Source organism: Clytia hemisphaerica, unplaced genomic scaffold, assembly GCF_902728285.1.
Source record: "Clytia hemisphaerica strain Z4C2 unplaced genomic scaffold, Clytia hemisphaerica genome assembly, whole genome shotgun sequence".
Lineage (NCBI taxonomy): Eukaryota > Metazoa > Cnidaria > Hydrozoa > Leptothecata > Clytiidae > Clytia > Clytia hemisphaerica.
Genome location: NW_027103859.1, coordinates 964 through 23576, shown reverse-complemented (window position 1 = coordinate 23576; position 22613 = coordinate 964). Strand labels below are relative to the sequence as shown.

General features: G+C 35.0%; 3 protein-coding genes across 4 annotated transcripts; 1 reads left to right on the top strand and 2 right to left on the bottom strand.

The window, feature by feature from the left end:
* Positions 1-1422: 1422 nt before the first annotated feature.
* Positions 1423-11848, bottom strand: LOC136808303 (uncharacterized). Of its 2 annotated transcripts, XR_010846859.1 has the most exons (4): positions 11441-11848; positions 10722-10807; positions 2514-2685; positions 1423-1761 (listed from the first exon to the last, which is right to left on the bottom strand). XR_010846859.1 is itself a non-coding variant. In XM_067064839.1 (3 exons), the coding sequence occupies exons 1-3, from the start codon at positions 11774-11776 to the stop codon at positions 2610-2612; spliced, it is 498 nt and encodes a 165-aa protein (XP_066920940.1). In that variant the 5' UTR covers positions 11777-11848; the 3' UTR covers positions 2513-2609. The 2 variants fall into 2 exon arrangements, 1 of the variants encoding a protein (XP_066920940.1); XM_067064839.1 differs by lacking the exon at positions 1423-1761 and having other exon boundaries at positions 2513-2685.
* LOC136808302 (metabotropic glutamate receptor 7-like) lies at positions 6017-10500 on the top strand. Its single transcript, XM_067064838.1, has 4 exons — positions 6017-6218; positions 6961-7242; positions 7625-8862; positions 9167-10500. Exons 1-4 carry the CDS (start codon positions 6155-6157, stop codon positions 10253-10255), a joined length of 2673 nt encoding a protein of 890 aa, XP_066920939.1. The 5' UTR covers positions 6017-6154; the 3' UTR covers positions 10256-10500.
* A 458-nt stretch (positions 11849-12306) lies between the features above and the next one.
* On the bottom strand, positions 12307-16818 carry LOC136808305 (cilia- and flagella-associated protein 36-like). The gene is made up of 8 exons (XM_067064841.1): positions 16723-16818; positions 16215-16280; positions 15780-15884; positions 15369-15483; positions 14965-15175; positions 14496-14586; positions 13784-14029; positions 12307-13291 (listed from the first exon to the last, which is right to left on the bottom strand). The coding sequence occupies exons 1-8, from the start codon at positions 16816-16818 to the stop codon at positions 13007-13009; spliced, it is 1215 nt and encodes a 404-aa protein (XP_066920942.1). The 3' UTR covers positions 12307-13006.
* Positions 16819-22613: the final 5795 nt, after the last annotated feature.

The following is a 22613-nucleotide window of genomic DNA, read 5'->3' as shown; positions in this document are numbered from 1 at the left end:
CTTTCGATGGAATAAATTTCTTTGAAAAATCTTTTCATATTAATGATGCTTTAAGAATCACTCGTGTGAAATGACAATTATTGAAGAAGTTGATTTTCTTCTTCGTCATTTTCAATTTTCATTTTCCGTTCTTTTTTTGAATTTTCATGATATCTTTATGATAATATTCAACTCATGTTTATCTTTTCAACAAGCACAAAACCGCTATCTAAATTCGAATTCTAAAACTTAGCCTATTTTGTCTCCACTATTTATTATAGACAGACAGACAGACTTTAACATAGAAGAATTTCATCTTCGAGTCATCTTTCTTCGTTTTGAAAACGATATTTACAATTCAACATACTATCAAGCTTTAAAGTTCTCCATTAAAAAGAAGTTTTACGGTAAAGCTTTCATACAAATATCGCAAAAATTTTACAGCACTACAAAAAATCTCCTAAGTATTGCATGAAATTTTAGAATTCAATATCAAAATGTATGACTATAAATCATGTTATTATTTTAAAGACTTTAAATTCGTATAAAATTCTCTAACTAAAATTAAATTCATTATATAACAATTTTACCCAATAATACCATGTTTTTCTTTTTGTTTTTAGGGAAGAAAGATTTTCTTAGAAACCACAACCCCCTCCTTTTTTAGTACCTGGCAGAGAGTCTAGAATCATGGTCGGAATATATTGAGATTTTAGTGTATTTAAACATTTTTTTAGAATCTAAAGATCGGATGAGAATTGGTATTTTAGCACTTCAGCTTTCTTTCATTAGATATTTCGATTTTGGAGGGGTTCGGTGGCTTATTTCAAGGCTATGTTCCAAGCCTTATTGGAGCAAATTTGAGCTTTCAAATCCTGAGATCCTAAGGTCGTAAGTATCTCAAATCTCAAAGTTTTATCTTAAAACTCTTCCTTCCAACTGTAGTTTAAGGCGCTTAAAAGTCATTTGTGGTGTTTAAAATTTCGCAGGAAAATCTACTTTGTCTCAAATATTTTGTCCATGATTGTAACTTACAAAATGAGAGATATCGTCACCCCCACCCCTCGTGTAGCACCTATCTTTACAAAATAGCCCATGTAAGATGTTATAACTGCAAGCCCTACATATTCGAAAAAACAGTAGCTAGCAGGTGTCTGGTTCACAGATTTCTGTAAAGTCCAAAAGGCTACTTTAAGCCATCGCAGGCAAAAAAAAAACTGAATATCGCAAGAAATATAGTTGCAATAGTTTTCGAGAATCCGCGAAGCTTTTGATTAGTCAAGCGCTGAAATTCTATTGTATTGTCACGTGACCTGACCTAGGTAGGATATCCTATCTAACCACGGCACACTTTTCAGCAAAAGCACGACATGGGCTGGTGACCTTACCCTGAAATTTATATGAGCTTTTCTTGATAAAAGATACCTTGAATTGATAACTAGCCTATTCCAAAGATCTCTAACAATCGTTTCTAATCGCGTTCACAATTTGTTGAATAGATGGCCGATCGGTTGGTGATTGGCTACGATGAATCATCAACAGCTCAGCCTCGCGTCCACGTACAATGACGTCACCACCTAATTGATGTGGATCATCGTTTTCCAACATGGAATATAAAGTCCGATTTAAACAAATTTGTGTTGCATACCATGTTTGAGACTTGATGTCCCAAGTGTGTTTAAGAGAGGAGGGAAGGTGAAGTGTTTGGTAAATCGAGCGCTCAACGTCACTGACGATCGGATAAATACAGCCTGTCTCACTTTTCCATCTCTTTATTGTCTCCTGGGCAAGAAAAAAGCCTATCATTAATATTACATCAGAATTTGTATTTAGAGAGGTTTAGAGATTATTTGAAGGGTTTTAGAATCTTTTGAGGAACTTTAATAGGCCCCCCAGCGTGAATGCGCGAATGCGTGAATGGGCTTTTTCACTTGCGCGAATGCGTGAAAATAAAAAATAAAATTGCGTGAATGGTGGAAAGCTTTGCGTGAACAAAATTTGCGTAAACTGCGAAAAAACAATACACGAATGCGTGAATTTGAAAGAAAATATTTGCGTTTTTGCGTGAATCGAAGGTTCGTTGATGGGGGGGGGGCTCTTAATAACTTAAATAAAGATTTACCTTCGCTGATGATTCAGTGAAGTATCAACCGCATCAGTATCAAAAGTAGTATCAAAATAAACTTGAATTATTTATAATTTTAAAGGGATCGATGTCGAGGACGTCCGTATCCGGGGGTTGTTTCAAAGGAGCTGGATATCCAAGAGGTCATATAAAATGACAAAATTTTTAAAAAATTCAATATTTAATTATGTTAAAGGAAAGAAAAGGTAAAAGTTTGAAGAGACAAGTCAAGAGTCATTAATAAACCCATCAAATTAAAAAAGATCTGGAAACTATTCTCATAAATTGATATTATCAACAGCGCCATCTTTTTCTGTAAAAGCACAATGGTAAATATAAAGTCTACTTAAATACTCTTCGAGGATACTCATAAGAGATATAGTTATATGAAAGAATGGTCGCCACTTACCACATCATTGAAAGAGATCACCAATACACTCGCTTTCAAACCTTTCAACTCTTCGTTGATTCGTTGTAAAGCGATCACGTGATCACGTCATGGTAATCATCCGTAGTGACGTAACACGACAACCACGAGGTATCTGATTCCTTCCGTTAAAAAGTCTTGGATGGTACAAGATCTGAAATTAAGACAAATTTGATTTAAAGGTTTTGTTTTTAAACAAGAGTGATATCATTTGCTTACTCATCGTCAATTCAATTTTAATTCACGAGCTTTTTAACATTGAATTGACACGGATGTGGAGCAAGATTGGTCAGAAAGAAGGAAAGAAAATTTTTTGTTTATATCAGCATAATATAACAATAGGCAGACACTGTCCTAATATGAAATATTCGTCTGATATGAAACGGGAACACTTATGTAAAAATAGAACCTTTAAAAATGACATGACTGGTATCTATCTATAAAAGAGGGTCGGGCCTTACTGAATGGCGGAATCGTCGTGTTAGAATCGGCGAAGTCCAAATGACGTCTTCATTCAACAATTACGTCATCAAAAATGAAATGAATGGAGTGCAAAAGTTTCAAAATCCAAAAACTTTTTTTTGAATTACTGAATATTGCGCTTTCAAAAATCAGGCAGAGTCAAGGGTATTATCTGTCGCTGATAAGTTAACATCGTAAAGCTGATAATATACACTGGTAACGAGGTTGTATCTCAGTTCTGGTCTACCTTGCACCTCCTAGGTTTTAACAACTACAGGGTGCTAAAAATAGTTTAGACTTTCCTCGAAAATATAATTTCATAAGAGATATACAGGCGGTTATTTCATCACATGATGATGTTAGTTTTTCAAGAAAAAATATCATCTTTTTTTCAGTATCATGAACCACAGTGAAATTCGATGAGACGACAGGTGTTTTGGAAATTAAAAGAATGTCTATACGGAAGATTATTTTTTCCAAAACGTTCTTAATGTGTACGCGGAGAACAATTTCGTGTCATTGACTTTCTGGTTAATGATGTCTGAAATTCGTCTGAAATTCGTATTGAAACCTAGGTTTACTTCTTTGGTTTAAACAAATTTATCATTTTATTATAAGACGGACTGCGCATGACATGTAACATTAGAAATTAGTAATATGTGTTTTTCGTTTTCGACGACGGAAGACCTAAAGTCTTAACCTCAACATCAAGGACGTTAAAAGAATGTGGCTTTCCTTAAAGTCAAAAGTGTCAGTTTTATACAAGTTTGCGACCGTATTTTCATTTTCATCTATAATTCGAACTTTCAACATTGGTCCCCTCGGCTAAAAAGAAGTATAAAAAGTTTCTGTGTTTCGAATCTTTCTTTAATTCGAGGAAAATTCATGGTCTCTTGAAGAACGAATTGCATTCAGAACAAGAAAAAATTTTGGAGTTTATTTCGAGGGTGTCAACTGCTTCAAGTTAGGCAGATTCTTAAAAATAAGTCATCAAAATATACAACATTCAGGAGGGCAGCAATTAGAATTATTTCATAGATATTAACGAAATTAGCAATCATAATCAGGTGATGTAAAAGTGGCGTTGTTAGAAATTAATAGTAGGGGTGTACATCCTGAATATATTCAGCAACGTTTTATGACGTCTAGGAACAAATCCCTTACCCTATACACCTTTTTTATAAGAACATTCAAAATTTTTCAAAATTTCGGATGTTCCTAACCCTTTAAGTTTTACGCCTAAAAATGTTCTTACCATGTTCTTATTTTTAAACATTTTGTGAGAAGTCCATTTCTATAAAAAATTGGATGTTTAAAGTGTCTGCAAAGCCTTAAAATATTCCTAATTTGTTCTTAATATTTTGGCCATCGAAGCCTTATGTTCTCATATAGTTTGTTTCATAAAAAAACATGTATTCTCCTTTTAAAAGTAGATATAGTTTTGATTAGTGAAGACAGTAGACCTTCCAGCTAGGATGAAATAGCCTTTAGAAAAAACTATACTGGCAGCATCATAAAGCAATTTTGTAGAAAGATAAGTTGGTACATTAGCACTTACATTTTTCAGGACAGCCATTATAAATAAGCTTATCAAGAAATACTTTACACTAAAGAAAACAAAAAAGACACTCAATCAGCAAAAATATAAGAGGCAAAAAAATTAAATGCCTTTAGAGTAAGTTGAGGATGAGTGTGTGTATGTATGGGTTGATAAACTAGTTCGCTCATAAGGGGACTTATAGGGGCTTCGTGGGTCATTTTTCTAGAGGAGGTAAGTTTTACTTTTTAGAACATTACTCTTAAACAACCTCACAGTGGCCCGGTGAAAATCGTTTAGTGGGCTTTAGTGGGATATCATTTAGGACTTTATAATTTACTGGGGGACCAGTAGGGAGCGATCTTCTATTCCGAGTCTACTTGCACCGCTTATTGATTTTACTGATTGATAAATATTAGTATGATCCTTAACCTTTCGTTAGCGCTCTCAGGCTATTCAAAAAGCGAGCTAAGTAAACTAAGCGAACGCGTGCTCGAGTGTGTAGGAGCTGTCTTTAACGTAGATTATTGGAATAAAAGGGTAAGGGTAGTAGGGTCTGTGGTACGAGGCTAGTCGAATGATCAGCTCTGAGTTTTTTTTCTAATGCGGGCAAAGTGAATAGAAATACATAACGATACTTAATTGACATTACCAAGTAATTCATAAAATAATTGATAAAGCATTTTTCCTAGAGTCATTGTTATTAGAACAAAATTGACATTAGGCGAGGCCAATTCAATTTGTTGTTTTACGGGCTAAGCTACCTAAAAAAAGAGGGTCGGTCAGTCGGCAAAAAAAATAAAAATAAAAGTAGAATTTCACCTTTAAAATCTCATAAACAGGTAGCAAAAACTATTAAATCTTGACAAAAATGCGAAATAGAAAATAAAAAGATACAAAAAGGTCGAATTCACGGACACAATGAAAAATTGAACACAAAATTCTCAAAACCTTGGGAAAACTAACAAAATTTTGAAAATTTTTGGTGGTCTGTAAAGCAATGAAAATAAAAATGTACTACCAAAATCAGTTTTATTCTTATTTCGATTTTTGGAATTCCAGGGTCGGTCGGGCCGTAAAACAACTTATCAAACTGGTCTCGCCTTAGGAATTACATAATTTTTTGAAATTAAAGTCCATAACATTACAAATAAATATGTTCTATGCAAACTAGCATTTTTTATTGACGTCACTTCTCTGAAATAATCTTGCTGTCAAAACAGGTGATCAAAGTTAGTACTTCTTGAATCTGATTGGTGCTTATTTGGGTCACGAGTGAAGAATTACATCACTTTTGACAAATCAAATTAGAAGAAAAATAGTACCGCAGTATAACTTAAGTCAATTTAAAGTCAATCCGATTCAATCTGCAAAATTCGTGTTTTTCGAAGGGAGGGTTGGACCATAGAAAGAAAATTGATTCTTCTTTTTATGAAGTTTCAAGTTGAAGATTTGATTAATTGAATAAACATTTTTGTATGTACAGTAGTGAAACAAAAACAGATGAAACTTTCTCATGGTAAAATCCATAATATTGTTTCAAAAATATCAAGAAGTATATTTGGTAACTGCACAAGTACTCAGAAGAGACAAAAATATTTCATGAGTTACATTGGACAATATAATGGCATGGCAAATTCTGGCAACTTATGTTTTCATATTTTTACAAAGGTTGGCAGCACCCACAGGTAAGCAATTTTCATTTTATTCGAAAGGGAGTCTTAATGGTAAAAGTGAGGGTTTTAACCTTTTTAGAGCATGGTTGAGAAAGCTTCATTAAAAAAAAATATTTAAATTGCTTTCTGACACTGAAAAAAGTACTGAAAAAGAAATGAAGAAATGAGGGGTATTACACATTACATGTTTTCTTTATTTATAAGCAAGTGTTTACTCTATATCATCTATATCAGGCTCGCATTATGCTTATGCATTCTATCGTTCTCAAACAATAGAGCTATTGTTTAGGTGCCAAAACTAAGCCTGCATATGCTTTTAAACGTTTATGCTTATAGAAAATGTAGCTTGGGTAGGGGGGGGGATTGCTGAGGAGCTAGTCTTGCAAAAAAAAAATTTCTCTACTTAAATTACAATTTCTAATAAACACGAAACTGATACAAATTAATTAACATTTTCAAGCAAAAACCAATAATACTTCAGTGTTTTTCTTTATTTATTCAACCAGAATTAACTTCAATTTATTTTCACCTGAAAGCTAAAAGAGGTCAAATTTTCGCTTTTTGGAAAACTGATATCTTTTTTTGATAGAAAAAATAATTTTGAGCCCTCCCCGACCCTCTATTTTGGAATACGTAAGCCCTATACAAAACTATAAGGTTTCTGGGGGAGGCAAACAAGTATTCCCTAAATTTCACCAACAACTATGGAAAATTAGTTGAAAAAGCTCCAAATGAAATATTTATTATCCCTTAGGCACAATGCTGTACAACGCCCAAGGTACCTACAATATTGCTGCATTAGTTTATTACTACGGAAGTGTACCAAACCAGCCTAAATGTTCACATGTACGCCCGTCTGATGGCATCCTACCACTGATGAGTTTAATACATGCAGTCAACACAGCTAACCATTTACAACAAGTCCAGCAGAATAATTTCACTATTGGATTGATAGTATGGGATATTTGTGACGAAGAAACTTTTCAAGATACAGTGATTCGGATCTTCTACACAGCTCAGTTCATTGGTGTAATAGGTTGGTACAATTTTTTTTTTAAACTATCTATTAAAGTATATTAATTTCTCTTGTGCAGTGGTCTCTAACCTCCAACCAGGTCTAGATGCTTGACGCATTCCACGCATGCGCTCTAAGAGGAATGGTACCGTGTGCTATTTCAGGTCTTTCAGCCATCAGCCGAAATTTACCGCTGAAATTTCTTCCCTTAAGGTATCCTTTAAAAATGAATTTTAAATACTTTGACAAAAAACTTTTCACCTATTCCTCAAGAGACAGTATACTGATGTGGGAGGTTTTGTTGATTTTAAATACCGCTTTGGAACAATCCCCTAGACTCTCCTAGTTTTTATGGTTAAATAAATAAGAAATCCCCTCAAATTCATTTAAATGATAACTTCAGGTACCAACAACGCAGACCACTTCACACTTCTTGGCGTAACCATGAATCTTTACCTGCGTCCGGTATGGAGTTTAAACGAGATCCCGCTAGACATCGATCGGCGGCCGCGCTTCACAAATCTATTCTGGATTGCTCCACAAATCGCTTACACTGCGCATGCGTTAATTGATTTCGTACAACACATGGGTTGGGATTACATCGGTTTGGTTCAACAAAACAATATCTATGGTTGGCACGTTGATGAGCAACTTAAAACCATGGCTCGAAACCACTCAGTTTGTTTCTCAAATACAATCAGAATTAACACCGGTACAAAAGCAATTATTATACAACAATTAATGACAGAGTTTCTCATCACGACAAAACAGTCTCCGGTTATTGTTTTAGCTTTAGAAGAAGTTGAACTTCTGGAATTTCTTGAAGCCATGAAAAGACTTCCTGAATATTTGACCAAAGATGTTCAACTTCTATCCATGACAAAATGGGGTACTAAACTTTTCATCACAAAAGGAAACGAAGACATAGCTCGAGGTGTGATCACTTTTCAACCTCAATATAGAGAAGAAGATAGTCTCTCTTCGTACTTCAATTCAAAAGACTTCTTTGATAATGAAAAGGTTCAGAACTATACCAAAACTGAATGTGATGGAGACCACACTTGCATTCAAAAGTCGTTTGGTGATACATCACACTCATTCGCCACTGCTTATTTAGAAAGTGTATATGCGTTTGTCAACGCTTTACTCATGGTACACGAAAATGACAACAAGATTCCTATGACTAATACCGATTTTTATCGATACGTAATCCGGCAAATGACTTTGTTACCCAAACGGGATAATGTATTCCCGTTTCGGAAAGATATTATAGAACTTCGCAAGAATCGACGAATTCAGCCAAATTTCGGAATCTATAATTTCCAGAAACTTTCTAACGGAGAGTACGCTTATGTTAAAGTCGGGCTTTGGAAATATATAACGCCCAGTAGTACAAACCGCCACAAATGGGTGGATTTCGATGTCAATACGTCCGCCATACAGTGGCAACCACGTGATGAAAAGGGCGGAGTCGGAGATCCACCCAAATCAAGATGCAGTGAAGAGTGCAAATTCAATGAAATCAAGACAAGAGACACGAGATTTGAAGTTTGTTGTTGGATGTGTGAGCCGTGTGGTGAAGATGAGATTATTAAGAATGGAACGTGTGAAAAATGCAACCTTGATGAGAAGCCAGATAAGGTATGTAAAGTAACATTTTATTCTATTGCTGCTCCTCTCATCTTTTTTGTTTTTTTCCCCGACCTTTCGTGAGAAAAGAAAGTGATGTGCACGCTTCAAATTAAATCTAGCGAATATTTCCAAATTCGACCTTTAGTCTTTATTTGTGTAGAATTTGAAACTTCAAGAGCCCTTCCTAAACTGGCTGTGAATAATTGGCCCAGCGCTAAGGCAGGAAATTTTCACTTGCATCTTTCCTTCCTAAAAGGCCTGTGAATAATTCAAGTTTAATAATCAACACTTAACACGTTTGACACTCTTTCAGGGATTGAAGAAGTGTTTGAAGTTACCACATCGTCAAGGCCAAGCGCCGAGGGAGCTAGATGGCGTCGTTTACTCGCTCACTGTTTTTGCTTTTTTACAAACAACACTGGGAATAGTGTTTTTTGTCTACAACAGAAACACACATATCATCCGAGCCTCATCACGTGAGCTCTCAACCTTCATTTTCATTGGTTTATTCCTCTGGAACTCTGTCCCAGTCTTCACCATAACACAAATCACGAAACTAACATGCTTCCTGCGAACCACGTTTATGTATTTGGGCTACTCAATGGTTTACGCACCTCTTTTACTTAAAACGAATCGGATTTATCGGATTTTCCAAAACGGGAAAGTTAACCCGAGGCCACCTAAAGCAGTTAGCCCGTTATCTCAAGTCTTAATCACAGTTTGTCTTTGCAGTGTTCAAATCATCGTCTGCCTAGTCAGAATCACAAACCTGGAAATCAAGCAACTCTTCGATACAGATCTCGTTGTAGACTATTGCGCAGATGATATTATTATTTTCTCTGTTAATCTAGTCTATATTTTGGTCATAATGGCAATAGCTACATTCTACGCATTCAAGACACGCCATTTCCCTAAAAATTACAACGAATCAAAATATATTGGTATTGCAATGTATATCACTTTGTTTATCTCATGCATGGGTCTGGTCACCTATTTTGCCGTCACCGACCGAGGTTTTAAGAGTTGTATCATGTCTCTTGCGTGTCTCATTTGCAGTATTACTGTTTTCCTTTGTCTTTTCCCGAAACGGTTTTACGTCATCCTGAAAGGTGATAAAACGCTTGAATCGGATTCAACAAATCGGCAGAATCGTCCAAAATCGGATACACTAACAATACAAACAACCATTGATGGCGGAGAGCCGCCCGTTGTATTTCCACCAGAAACGCCCGTGGAAACAGAAACACCCGGAGGGTGGGATATCCGGAGATTTTCGAGCATCTCAATGATGTCTATATTAAGGATACAACAAAGAAGTGAGATAAAGAGTCCAACCAATCGTATTGATGTTGACAAAAAACTGTGTTCAAATGTGTCAGAATCCTTGCATTGTAACACCTAATAGTTTAATTTAACAACCATTTTAAAGCTTTGCAATATTGTAAAAGCCAAGAATCAAGCATCAGACCCAACCAGTAATATCCACACCAAAACCTTTAAATTATGCTCAATAACAATTTGACAATGGCAGAACTTATCTTTTACGATTACCGATTTTAACCTGCACACGTCGTTGTTTTTGACTTTTCCTGTCAGTTAATTAACTATACAACAAGCTCTAATTTGGTTTTAAGGGATCTCTTTTATTTGGTTGGTCGTTAACATGTGTAATGAAACAATTTTATTACTTTTTTTAAAGAACGCGTCATCTCTATTAATTTAAATGACCCCTTATTGAAGAATTTTATCAAAGCTCCTGCTCATCTCAACTATACTGATGTGTTGATGATCTCGATTTTACCCAAATAACTTAACCATTTGTATATATTGCTACACGCTCAGAAATATCGCATGAAAAATAATTTTACCTGTTATTTTCATCTTTGAAAGTCACGTCTCTTGGAATTACGTCACCAACTGAAAACAACTTCTTGGAATGCTCTAGATTCTTTTCCTAAGAATGAGAGTTGTAAATAAAGATTTTATAATAATAATTTGAAAATTGGTTAACATTGAGCAAGATGACAATGAATGGATAACGAAGAAGATAATTCTTCAAACATTTTCTTTCTACACTCTTTTTATATAAGGACCTGTAAGGACCGGTAAATTTTTGATGAGGCTTGTCTGCTATTATTTTTTGGCACTTTGAACCCAAAATTATACTTGAGGTATTTTAACATTTAGACCCAATGTTTGACCAGTAAATTGCTTGATATTCAATAATTGCAGGCTCAGCATTTTTCTTAAATTGTTCTTATAAGAGAAAAAGGAGAGTGTATCGATTTTTGGACCCACTATCAAGGTTGAATAACTAAAGTTACTTTAATAAAGTGATAATGTGGAAATGGATCTGTTTTTATCTTTCCGTTAACATTTAAGTACAAAATATGTAATTTATTGATGTGGAAACGGGTCAAAATTAATTTGAATACTAAAAGAATATATTGACATACATTCCAGTTTTCATTTTCCTTATAGCTAATTGTTACAAATAAACGCCCCTTAAGTTACTAGAGAAGACAGGCGTTTATTCCTAGAAATGGGCGTTTATTCGAAACTGTAAATCTTGAAACTTTAAATATACCTGTAGTTCACGCATCCATCTTTGATCAAGAGTTTCCAAAAACTGATCGAATTCCTTCTCCTTATCCAACAATAAATCAATTTGTTCTTCAAGTCTAATATCACGAATTAAATGACGTTCCCATAATTTCTCAGCCTCCTCTCTTCCTTTGACTTCCAGGCTAGTAAAACATTTAGAATATGCACCAATCAATCCACCGAGATTCTTGACATGATTTTGTACGAATTGAGTAACGGAATCTTCAACCAAAGGTTTTACTGTCCGAATAATTGAATCGATTTTATCGGACACTTTTGATATTTCAGCAAGTATCGTCGTGTTTGTTATACCAGCCATTGTTTTTATTTGTTTACATTTCTTGGGATTGTTTAATATTTGTTTATTCGTTTTTTGTTTACAATCTTTTGTTTCACTGAAAGGAAAGTTTAGAACAATGATTAAAGTTTAAGAATAAGAAACAAACAAAAAACTAAACTAAAATATTCAAGCAGTAGAGCAGACTTGAGTTTTAAGCGTTTTTAGGGCTTTCCAGAGACTACATGTTTTTTATAAGAACAAACTATATAAGATCATAAGGCTTCAATGGCCAAATATTAAGAGCAAACTAAGAATATTGGACTCTTAAAACACAGAGTTCTTAAGAAATTATACTAAAATACTCGCATTATGGTGAAATTAAAAAAACACTTGGGCTTAAAACACAAAAAAAGGTTTATGGATACTAAAAACACCCGATTTCTTTGAAAATCGCACAAAAATACTCGCATTATTACAAAACATTTTAAGAACATTTTAGGCTTAAACGCAAAAAATGTTTATGAACTCTAAAATACCCCATTTCTTAAAAAATTACACGAAAATACGCATATAATGATGAAATTAAGAATATTTTTCACAAGCAATTTTTCTGATATGCTTTTTAAGGGGCGTTCTCATATTCAAATTCTTAAAATAATATATTCACCAGACATCTTTCTGTTTTAAAAACAAATTTTACAAACGTACATACCTACGAACATAAAAAGTAATGAACATAAAATAAATTAAAGTGCAAAGCTAAAAACATCTAATATATTAATGAAATTTTATTCCTGTCTATCTATCTAGAGCTGCGCGTATAACACTTTCATATCTAATGTTAAAATTTTTTATCAAGCTCCAATTTTTTCGTTTTAAAAATCTAGTGGTATAAACAAAGAAAAAAATTAAATAAATTAAATCATATTATAATCAAATTACCAAAAAAAGTTCCTAATGTGCTGTATATAATTGTATATAATATAATTTAAAATCGTTAGCAATAAGAAATAAATTGTCCTGGAGTTATTGGTTGTTAGCATCAAACGCCTAGGGTAAGACGGTAAAAGTTCAATAACCAAATCTATGCTGAAAATACCTTAAACTGATACAAAACGGTGAAGAAAAAAAGTTCAGTGTCAAGAGTTTCGTTTAAGCTTTCTGATATAATCTAACTACTATAACTTACTATAGACTTTAGAAGGACCAAAACATTAGGGTGCCCAATCTACGTCACGAAAATTATAAAGTAAACTTTAACTAAAATTTTTATTTGTTGATGACTTCTTTTCGTAATTTTTCAGCTAAAGCTTTTCTCATGGCTATCTTCTTTGCATCTTCAGCAGAAACGGCAGGTTTTGCGGCTTCAGCACCGCCACCCGATACAGCTTGGCGTGCCACCCTAGCTGAAGTAGGGCGTTTCTTAGACTCGGTTTTGGAATATTGATCCAATTGTTTTTCTCTCTCGTTCTTTTTCATTGCTAGTAAACGATCTCTTTGTTGTTTCAAATATTCGATTCGTTTCGCCATATCGTCTTCAGTCATGTCAGACCCCTAATGTGAAAAAAAGAATTTGGATTTGAAATCATCAGACAAAGGACACATCATTTCAACACCAACCTTATTCTTTTGTATTCCAATGTCAAACGATCGAGTTCGAGAGAGAAAGTTCATTAGAGTGTACGGGGAACTTTGTATGTGTAAAACTTAATCACTTAAAAAAAAAATTAAGCTTCATGCATTCGGTGATGACTTTTACTCATAACCTTAAAGTTTCAATACAAAAGCTAACTGAAGTACTTATATAGCCATTCTCGCCAACAACCATTGACTACAGTCGATCCTCTCTAATTCAAACATCTACTGTTCGAATCTCTATTCAATTCGAACTAAAATATTATTCCCCTCAGAAAGGGGAAAGTTATCCGTAATTCGAATGTTTCTCTAATTCGAAGAAAATTCTTGGTCCCTCGAAGATCGAATAAGAGAGAGCCAACTGTAAAGACACTACGGTATCGAGGGGAAAGTCAATCTAAGAATAAATACCTTGCTACTGGATGCAGAAGCGGATGCAGCTGGTTGATTTTCTTCCCTAGCATTCTTCATCCATTCACTGGCAGCTTCAGAACCGGCTGATCTTTTGATAGGTGATAGCGGTGCTTTGGTCTTCAGTGGTGGTATTTCTGGACTTTTTGATTTGACTGGCTCACTGGAAGCTGTTGATGTATTTACAGGTGATTTTGGTTTGGCAGGCTCTGATTTTTTTGTCTCGCTTGGCTTTGGTTCTGGTACCTGAGTGACAAAGAAGTTTTTTTATACCAAATAACTCAATCGATATACGTATAGCAGGACCTCCAATCAACTCAAATTTTGAATTTTTTGAAAAACTTCTGAAAGATTCTGCAAAAAATTATAAGAATCTTTAAGACTTTAACACTAAAGTACTAAAAATTACTCTAATTTGTCTGGATACCACCTTTTTGTTATTTTGATATCTCATGGATACTATAACAGTAATTTGGAAATTGTTTAGTACATCACTACATCAGTAAACATCATAGTGTCCGAGATTTTAGTACTGAAATCCCTGTAGCAAACTGAATTAACTACCAATTTTCATCTGCCGGAGAGTATCATAGCTGTTTTTTTCAAGACTGATAAAAAATACAACAAAGCGGTAACCTGGATTGAGTTATTGTCAAATTAATTTACTAAGGGCAGTATAGTGTACGAATGGATTACATGAATAAATTCATACCTCTTCCTCCTTGGTAGTCAACTCTTGCGAAATATTCTCCTCCACGTACTGTTTCGTCTCTTGTTCTTTCAACTCAACCTCTTTTTCTAATCTAGAGAATAAAGTTATTATCCTTTAGTGCTGACGCCTATCTTTTTTATATTTATTCCAAATTGTTATTAATTCCAGAACAATTCATGATATGCACCATTGTCTTCCACGGACCCAACAGCTGATTGGTTGCAAGTGACGTATTTGGGGTCGTGATGTAATGTTAGAAGACATTGCAATGGTGCATATCATGAATAGAGAGGAGTTATAAGCTCATTCATGGTTATTTGGGCAGCTTGGCATTTTACAGATATCAAAAAACTAAATTTCAATTTTGGTCCAAGTTTCAGTATAGCTCAATAGCTTAAGTCCAATTACAGAGCCTATGTGAAGGGGAGGCTCAACACAGTTTGCAGTACCCTTCGTTCATTCTTCTTACTTTTCAAAGTGATTCGTTGATTCTGACAATACTTTTTCCATGGCATCGTCAAATTTGGATTCAGATTTTGTTTCAGTTTCATCATCTTTGAGTCGTTTTTGATGTTCTTGATATTCAAGCTCAGATTGTTTCATAACTTGAGCCAAGATTTCGTCCTCAGTCATTGCAACTTTTGATTTGGTCTTTTTCTTCTGTTGCTTGGCCTTTTTACCTTGATGAAGAAAAAAAAATAGAAACTTTGTTTAAAAATCAAAATATAATCCGAATTTCCAGAAATACTTTGGTCAAAATATGGATCATGGAAGGACAAACTTTTCAAAACCTGTCTGGGTTATGATACCCGAACTATGTGTTTAAGGCAAGTAAAATAAATTGAACCGAAATGTTTCATTATGTAAAAATACCTTGTCTTTTGCGGACCAATTCAAGAGCTTGCAACTCTAATTCGACATTCTTTTGAATCATCATCCGTTTGAAAATTTCAAAATCATCTGATGCCCATAATTGTTCGAAAATTTGCTACAAGAAATGAAAAATTACATTTATATGAACAAACGAACGGCCAACAGGAGCTCTATTGCCAGTCAGCTTTTTGCAAGACGTTTGAGCATCACGATTATAAATCCCTTTCAGAAGAACTGGCTATAGAAGAAGTCCCCTGCTCGAAAAAAGATAAAATCGTGAATCCTGCCTCAAATTTTCCTTATCTCTTATCATACTGAAAAATTAAATTTGGATCGACCCATCATGCAGAAAAAAAGCCCCGATCCACACCATCACGTAAATCACTGGCGAGAGTAAATGGGGCGACTTACTTGCATATCAGCTCTTTCTTCAACACCGGGGGTTTTACATGCTTGCATGAATTGTTCTTCAGTTATCCCAACATCTTGCAAGTAACTTGAAAGCAAAGACTCAACCTAGAGGTAAAAATATTTGAAAACAATAAAAGCAAGAATGAAAAGACAAGGTAAAGGAATGCATTTTCAATATCCTGATAAATTGACCAATTTTGAACAAAAATCTTTTTATCTCTCCTTTCCTATAAAGCAGGGGATTTCCTTGAAGGACTAACATACAAGGAAGCCTAACTATAATTTTATCTAGAAGGATTAAGTAGCACCTAAACTACAGAATAGCAAAAAATAAATGGGTATGTTGCCATCCTGGTACATCAAAAAGGCAACAAAATAAACCAAATATATTGTTTACTTTAGTATTCCGTAAGACTGAAGATTAAGAGCCCTTACCAGTTCTCCATATTGTTTGTGTATTTGGGTCCATTCATGGTAATTTTCTTCACTCTCCTTTGAACACTAAACAGAAACAAAACCACATCATAAAATAGCGAAGAGAAAACAAGTTAAAAATTAGCTGGTAAAGTAAACATTTATTGTGTTTGTAATTTCTCTATTTGAAAGATTAAAAGATACATAAAATACTAAATCAAGTCAAAAGAGAAGATGGCATGGAGTTTGGGGACATTATTTTGTGTGATCTATAATACTTTATACCCATATTTCAAAAACGTTGCAGAGGCATAGATAAGCAAACATAATTAGAAGTACCATTTACCTGCAAAAAGGTAAACTGTTGCCATTATGTTTTAATTTCCCAATCTAAAACAAGCCTTTTGCATAAAAAAAAACTCAACTCAGACCTACTAAATCAAAAAAGTTTGTATTAATGAAAACATCATACATAGACTCAAATTGAATATGTTATGCTTTTTATGAAGTATAAAAGATACTTACCCACAGACTGGTTCTCAATGAAATGCATTATAGGAGCAAGCCACATAGGCGATGAAAGAAAACCAAAGACACCATCGAATATGAATTCCCAGTCTGACATTTCTTCTAATTATTTAGTTTATCACAAAATTTTCTATTGAATTTTTAATATATGGACCTATTGACAATAAATGAAAAAATTGTTGAAATAATTATACAATTTGATGTTGAGTTGGGAATGAATGATAGATAGGATATCCACAATGATAGAGCTTGGGGACGAAAGATACCCTTAGAACGCATGAAGACAGGGAACTAGATATCAAGAAGAGGATTCGGAAAACCCATCTCCCGGTAAAGAAGACCAACAAAATTCAAATAAAAACAAACACACTGGGGCAACAGAAACCATGCTGAAATAGACAGCATACATATAGAGGTGATATATAGTTATTACTCAGAAAAGGAGCCCAACGATCTTAGGAAAGCACAATGCAAAGGGCCTCTTTGTAGTTAAAGTGTAAACCTGCAAGGACTGGTGCATCAACCAACAAGTTAGTGTAGAACTAGTCTACACAATAGACAGCTCCAGGCTTTTAGACCTTACTCTTGGTCTATAGGCACTGCCATGGACGTCCACTAGTGACCCCCACCGGGAATAGCTTAATAGGATTAAACATAATAGCCAACTTTCACAAAAGATGTTCATCAATATATAGAGATTTCAAATAAAAGAATGTTTAAAACACAGCTGATTGGCTTATGTTTCGAAACTCTCTATTGCTACATTAAAACCTCAGTGCGCATGAGATGTATCCGGGGAATTTTAATATTCAGCGTTTTTCAACGCTTTTGGCCCTTTTCTGCTGAGTCAGCAAAATTTCAAACTCTAATATCTCATGATCTAGTCTAGGAAACCCTATAAATGACCCCTCTAATCGATAGTAGTCTTCGAGACCCATCTGTTAAAAGTGGTATCTTTCGCTGGAAATTCTCTCAAAAATGCTGACGTCAGCATAAAATATTGCATTTTTGAAGACGTATCAACCAATTCCGGGGGACTAAGTCCACCAAATGAGACAAATGACCCCATTTTGGAGATCTACTCTTCAAGCTCTATCTGATGGCACAATCAGTTTTAGCTAAATAAGAACTTCAAAAATCGACTTTCTAAGGACCCCCAGGCTAAAATGACCCTACCCCCTTCAAGCCCCCATAAAAAATTTTCCCCAGCTTTGCCAGCTTGGCAAAAACTGGTTTTGGGGTCCCAAGGGACCATATGATGGGAAAATAAAATAAAAACCCATATTTACTAATAGTAAGAGTGATCCTGGATCGCCGCCAGACTAATTTGATTGGTTGGATCATCACAATACACCGTTTAGTAGTACAGTATCGACTATTTTACTGCGCATAGGTCCAAACATATTTCCATTGTTTTGATTTTAGCGACCACAGGAAACTTATCAATACTAATCGATAAATTTGAAGTAATCTATAATGATCGAAGTAATCAAACAACCACTTATTGATTAACAATCGAATGTCGAGTACCAAAATTTCAAAAAAAATTGAGAGTATTCTATTTGATCACTTTCTTAAAGGGGAATTAATGTTTGGAATTAGATTTTTTTTCGAAACATTAAAGAGGAAGAAAAATGTGATTGAACAAAAAAAGAACCTCTTCATAATGTCTTTCATTCATTGGGTTATTCAATCTTTAATTTCTCACAATTTTGACTCTACAATGGAGAAAAACTCCACCTCTGTTGATTTTGTGACTTCACATGCGCTCCAACTATTCTTACTGTTACACTCTATTTGGTTGTAAAAGAGATAAAAAAAATAAGAAATTAATCTTTTTTTAGAGTAGTTATAGCAAAACGTTGAAGAAATAATACTAGGAGAGTCTAGTTAGTATTCCAAAGGTGCAGTGTAACGGTAGAAAGAAATCAAAACTGCATTTTAAATCATAATTCAGCACTCTTCCCTTAAAAATAGAGAATTTATTAGAATTTATTAATTTCCTAGCAAACACAGGACGTGTGCTACGTCACCTTTTTCGTATCCATAGCAACGCAAGGGAATTTTCAAACAACTCTTATCCCAGATGTAGAAGAGTAAAGCCCTATAAACCATATATATTTGAAATTGTCTCAATGAGCTCTATTTGAATCCGTAATTTATTTGTTGACAATTTTGAAACGTTAATTCCCCTTTAACAACCCTTCGAAGACTTGATTACCGTTTGAGTACTTTGATTGTTATTGATTACTTTCGGTAACTTTGATTACTTTGATAACCAATTACTATCAGTTAGTGGAAATACCTCAACTTAAAGCATGTTCAAAGTTCACAATAACGACTTTCTTTTTATTACAAAAACCAAACAAGTGAGAACAAGTCATTAAAACTAAAAGTCAGCACTCTGTAGTTGTGACGTAGGTTTTGTCATCGATTTTCACTTTTTCTTGTTTCTACATCATTTTTTAAAACTCTTAGTAGGAGAACGTGTTATTCAATAAGGAATTTTATAAAACTTCATGGTAGATTAAAAAGACAATTAGAAAATGAAAGTTTCTTCGTTTTTCATTTTCGCATTTTGGGGGAAGAATGAAATTTTCAGAAGATGCTTTATTCCATATTATGAGGATTCCAATTTCCGTAAAATTTGCAATTCCCCATAGTTGCAAAATGGTATCTGTGGATAATTCCTTTGTTCTTTTGCTATTTTCTTTTGTTCTGTGTGACAAAAAGACGCTTCACAAATAGAAGTACTTTCAACGTAGTCGTCTAAGAAAACGGCTATTCTTTTTTAGAATCTTCCTTACAATCTAGTTTTTATATTTATAAAAACTAGATTGCTGACGTGTGAAAGGAATGTCGGCGTGACTGATCCTTTTGTTTTGATAATAACATCAAAGCGAGAACTTATTTTCTTCTTGTTTCTTTCTTTCCTTTTCCTTTCTTATAAGTCCACGCTTTCCCTCACACTCTCCAAGCGTGGTTAGCTCAAGCGGTTAGAGCGTCTGTCTCATAAGGATATGGGTTTCCGAGTTCAATCCCGATCGATGTTCACCCATCGATGGGTGTCAAATTTCTTTTTTTAATTCTCTTTCTATTATAACGATTGTCAATCAAACAAGTAACTAGCATATATTACCTCTGTTCTCTGTGTAAGGTTTAGATAAGCTATGATAGCATCACTTAATAAGAACTTTTTAAATTTTTTTTTTCTTCATTCTTTTTTTACCACAAGCGATTATTCAAGGCTGAGATATAGAAGAACGGGTATAGGCGTTTGCGCCTGGGTTTGGTGACTGACAGTTTCAGTTAATCAGCCAGCGAGTGAGCGAGCGATTCTTTGTAAGAGAATCGTCAAATAACTTCTTTCAGAATCACTCTCGTTTTATACTTTAAAGACAGAATGATAATTGATTTCCGGTTCAAAATGTTTGACACTTGATCCAATCGTCTGCTTATCTTCCTTGCGTGGTCGTTATTTGAATTTCAGCATTAAATGCTTATAAAATATGGTTGTTATAAGGGTATTAAACTCCTCACTAGGAGGGGAGAAGGAACAGATCATAGATTCAAATTGAACACGTAATTACTAATAGCAATTAACATCACATAACGCGTAGATATCTCTTCACTCTCATGAAATGTGATTCAAAATTAAAGTGATGAGCACAAAAACAAAATCAAGAATTGGAATTTGACACCCATTTGCATTGAACTCAGAAACCCATGCTTATGAGACAGACACTCTAACCGCTTGAGCTAACCACTCTTGGAGAATGTATGAACTTATAAGAAAGAAAAAGGAAAGAAAGAAACGAGAAGAAAATTAGTTCCCGCTTTGATGTTATTATCGAAACAAAAGGATCAGTCACTCCGACATTCCTTTCCACACTTCAGCAATCTAGTTTTTATAAATATAAAAACTAGATTGTAAGGAGGATTCTAAAAAAGAATAGCCGTTTTATTTTCTTAGACGACTACGTTTTTCCCTAACTGACACTATGATTTATCTAAGAAAAAACAAAAAAAACTGACCCAAAACCGAAGCACAAAAGGAAGCCCTGCCATAAATAAAGTATTTCCCAGCCATTTTCTCTGCCATTTTGTGTGCCTTCGCCCTCAGTTTCATCAAGTAACTCATAACGTGCATTCTGATTGGTCATCGGAGAAAACTAAAGTGGTATTCGCGCGTGAATCGCGTGACGACCCTGCCTATGCCCCGGACAGTCCGGGGTTTTTTTGATGCTTGCCCGGGGTCCGTATTATTTGTTTTTGAGAGACTACCCCGGACGCCCCAGACAGCCCGCGCGGTCGCTTTTTATAGAATCGCTAACCGCGCGGGCTTTTTTCTAATTCATTGAAATATTCTTCCGTATACGTCCGGGGTAAATTTATGGCGCAAAAATTGGAGCCCCGGACGTAGGTCCGGGGAAAAAGTTATTTTTTTCAAACCCCAGACATTTGCCCCGGACTGTCCGGGGCATAGGCAGGGTCGTATTATCGCGTGTTATTTATGATTGACTGAAGTGAACTTGGTTTTCAGATTATTTCTACGGGTTAAAATTTTGATCTGTGCATTTTTTTATAATCGAGTGAAAAATTTTTCCACTCTGTCAGTATAGACCTAACTGTTCATACAAAAATTACGGGAAACGCATATTTGGACTTTGTACCCTGCATGCTGCACTCAAGCACTTAAGCCAAAGTCCCGCAAAGGCGGGACAAAAATCAGTTTTTTGAAGTTTGCAAAAAAACGCCACATAGAAGATCTTTCGAATTCAGTATGTGAATAGAGCAGTAAAAAATACAACTTTTCTATTTTTCCTTTTTTTTGCAAAAGTTCTAGGAATGAAAATAAAGGGATAATGATAATTGAATACTATCCATTGATGACCCACGGCACTATCGTAAAGCTAGAATCGCTTCGCATACTCTTCGCCAGTGTAAATGCAACGGGTCGTAGTCGAGCCAGTCGTTGCATTTGCCTCATCATGTCGAACCCTGTGCAAATGCAATGCAAATGCAAGGATTTCCGCCCGTGTGACTGTTTGTGTCGATTGACACCCTCTGCCTTGGTGAATACTTAGCAGGTAAAGATTATAAAAAATAAATGAAATCAACTGTGTGTCCAATCTTACCACATTTTGCTTGTTAGGTTTGGATATGAGAGAGTTTGAGAGAGATGACCTGGCCCTGAGAAATCTGATCTGATTTCTTCGGAATATCAGGGTAACCAAAAACCAAGCTTTAAATACTAGAATGCGTTACAATTCACAGATAAAAATCAAACCATATCTGTGAAACGAGAAATTAGAGCAATTTAGATGCTTCCGCATTTTGTGAAATCTCCTTCTAATGGATTGAAATCAACAATTTATCGAACTTAGTCCAATCTAGCCGAAAAGAGATGGTTCATGTACCAGATCACGAAAACAGCATATCATAAACAGAGACTTTTTTCCGAGAGAGTGTGCGTTCTTTTACCTACCGGTCAAAATTTAGTGAAATTCCCTACCCAGACCCCAGACCAATCCTACCAATCACAACCAACCATTATAAATTAATTGTCTGAACCATTTAAAACATGTGACCCGCGCCCGGGGGGGGGGGGGGTGTTACTATTCTCTGGTCTCTTGCCGACCGCGACGGGGATGCTCCGCTGCCGCTGAGGTTCGAAAAATTAACCCTACGTAGGACGTTTTTTGAAAAGATTTGCGAAAAAAGTGACCCTGAATGGGAATTTTCTACTTTTTTCCAAATTTTCCAAGTCCCTTCGAGGGACTGACTTTTCTATTTTGGTGTTTTTGCGATCGTACCTGGGACTACTAAAGTAAGATTAATAAAGGTACCCTGACCAGCGGCGCATCCACCCGTGTAACCCATTTTACCCTA

What these genes read in the sequence shown, in the direction of transcription:
- LOC136808302 (XM_067064838.1), top strand. Translation starts at nt 6,155, where the DNA reads ATGGCATGGCAAATTCTGGCAACTTATGTTTTCATATTTTTACAAAGG. An exon ending in AAGGTTGGCAGCACCCACAG is followed by an intron (nt 6,219 to 6,960) that starts GTAAGCAATTTT and finishes ATTATCCCTTAG; the next exon opens with GCACAATGCTGTACAACGCC. An exon ending in TCAGTTCATTGGTGTAATAG is followed by an intron (nt 7,243 to 7,624) that starts GTTGGTACAATT and finishes TGATAACTTCAG; the next exon opens with GTACCAACAACGCAGACCAC.
- LOC136808303 (XM_067064839.1), bottom strand. Translation starts at nt 11,776, where the DNA reads ATGGCTGGTATAACAAACACGACGATACTTGCTGAAATATCAAAAGTG. An exon ending in GATGGATGCGTGAACTACAG is followed by an intron (nt 10,808 to 11,440) that starts GTATATTTAAAG and finishes TCTCATTCTTAG; the next exon opens with GAAAAGAATCTAGAGCATTC. An exon ending in TTCAAAGATGAAAATAACAG is followed by an intron (nt 2,686 to 10,721) that starts GTAAAATTATTT and finishes TCTTAATTTCAG; the next exon opens with ATCTTGTACCATCCAAGACT.
- LOC136808305 (XM_067064841.1), bottom strand. Translation starts at nt 16,818, where the DNA reads ATGTCAGACTGGGAATTCATATTCGATGGTGTCTTTGGTTTTCTTTCA. An exon ending in ATTGGTCCGCAAAAGACAAG is followed by an intron (nt 15,176 to 15,368) that starts GTATTTTTACAT and finishes TTCTTCATCAAG; the next exon opens with GTAAAAAGGCCAAGCAACAG. An exon ending in TGACTACCAAGGAGGAAGAG is followed by an intron (nt 14,030 to 14,495) that starts GTATGAATTTAT and finishes TTTGTCACTCAG; the next exon opens with GTACCAGAACCAAAGCCAAG.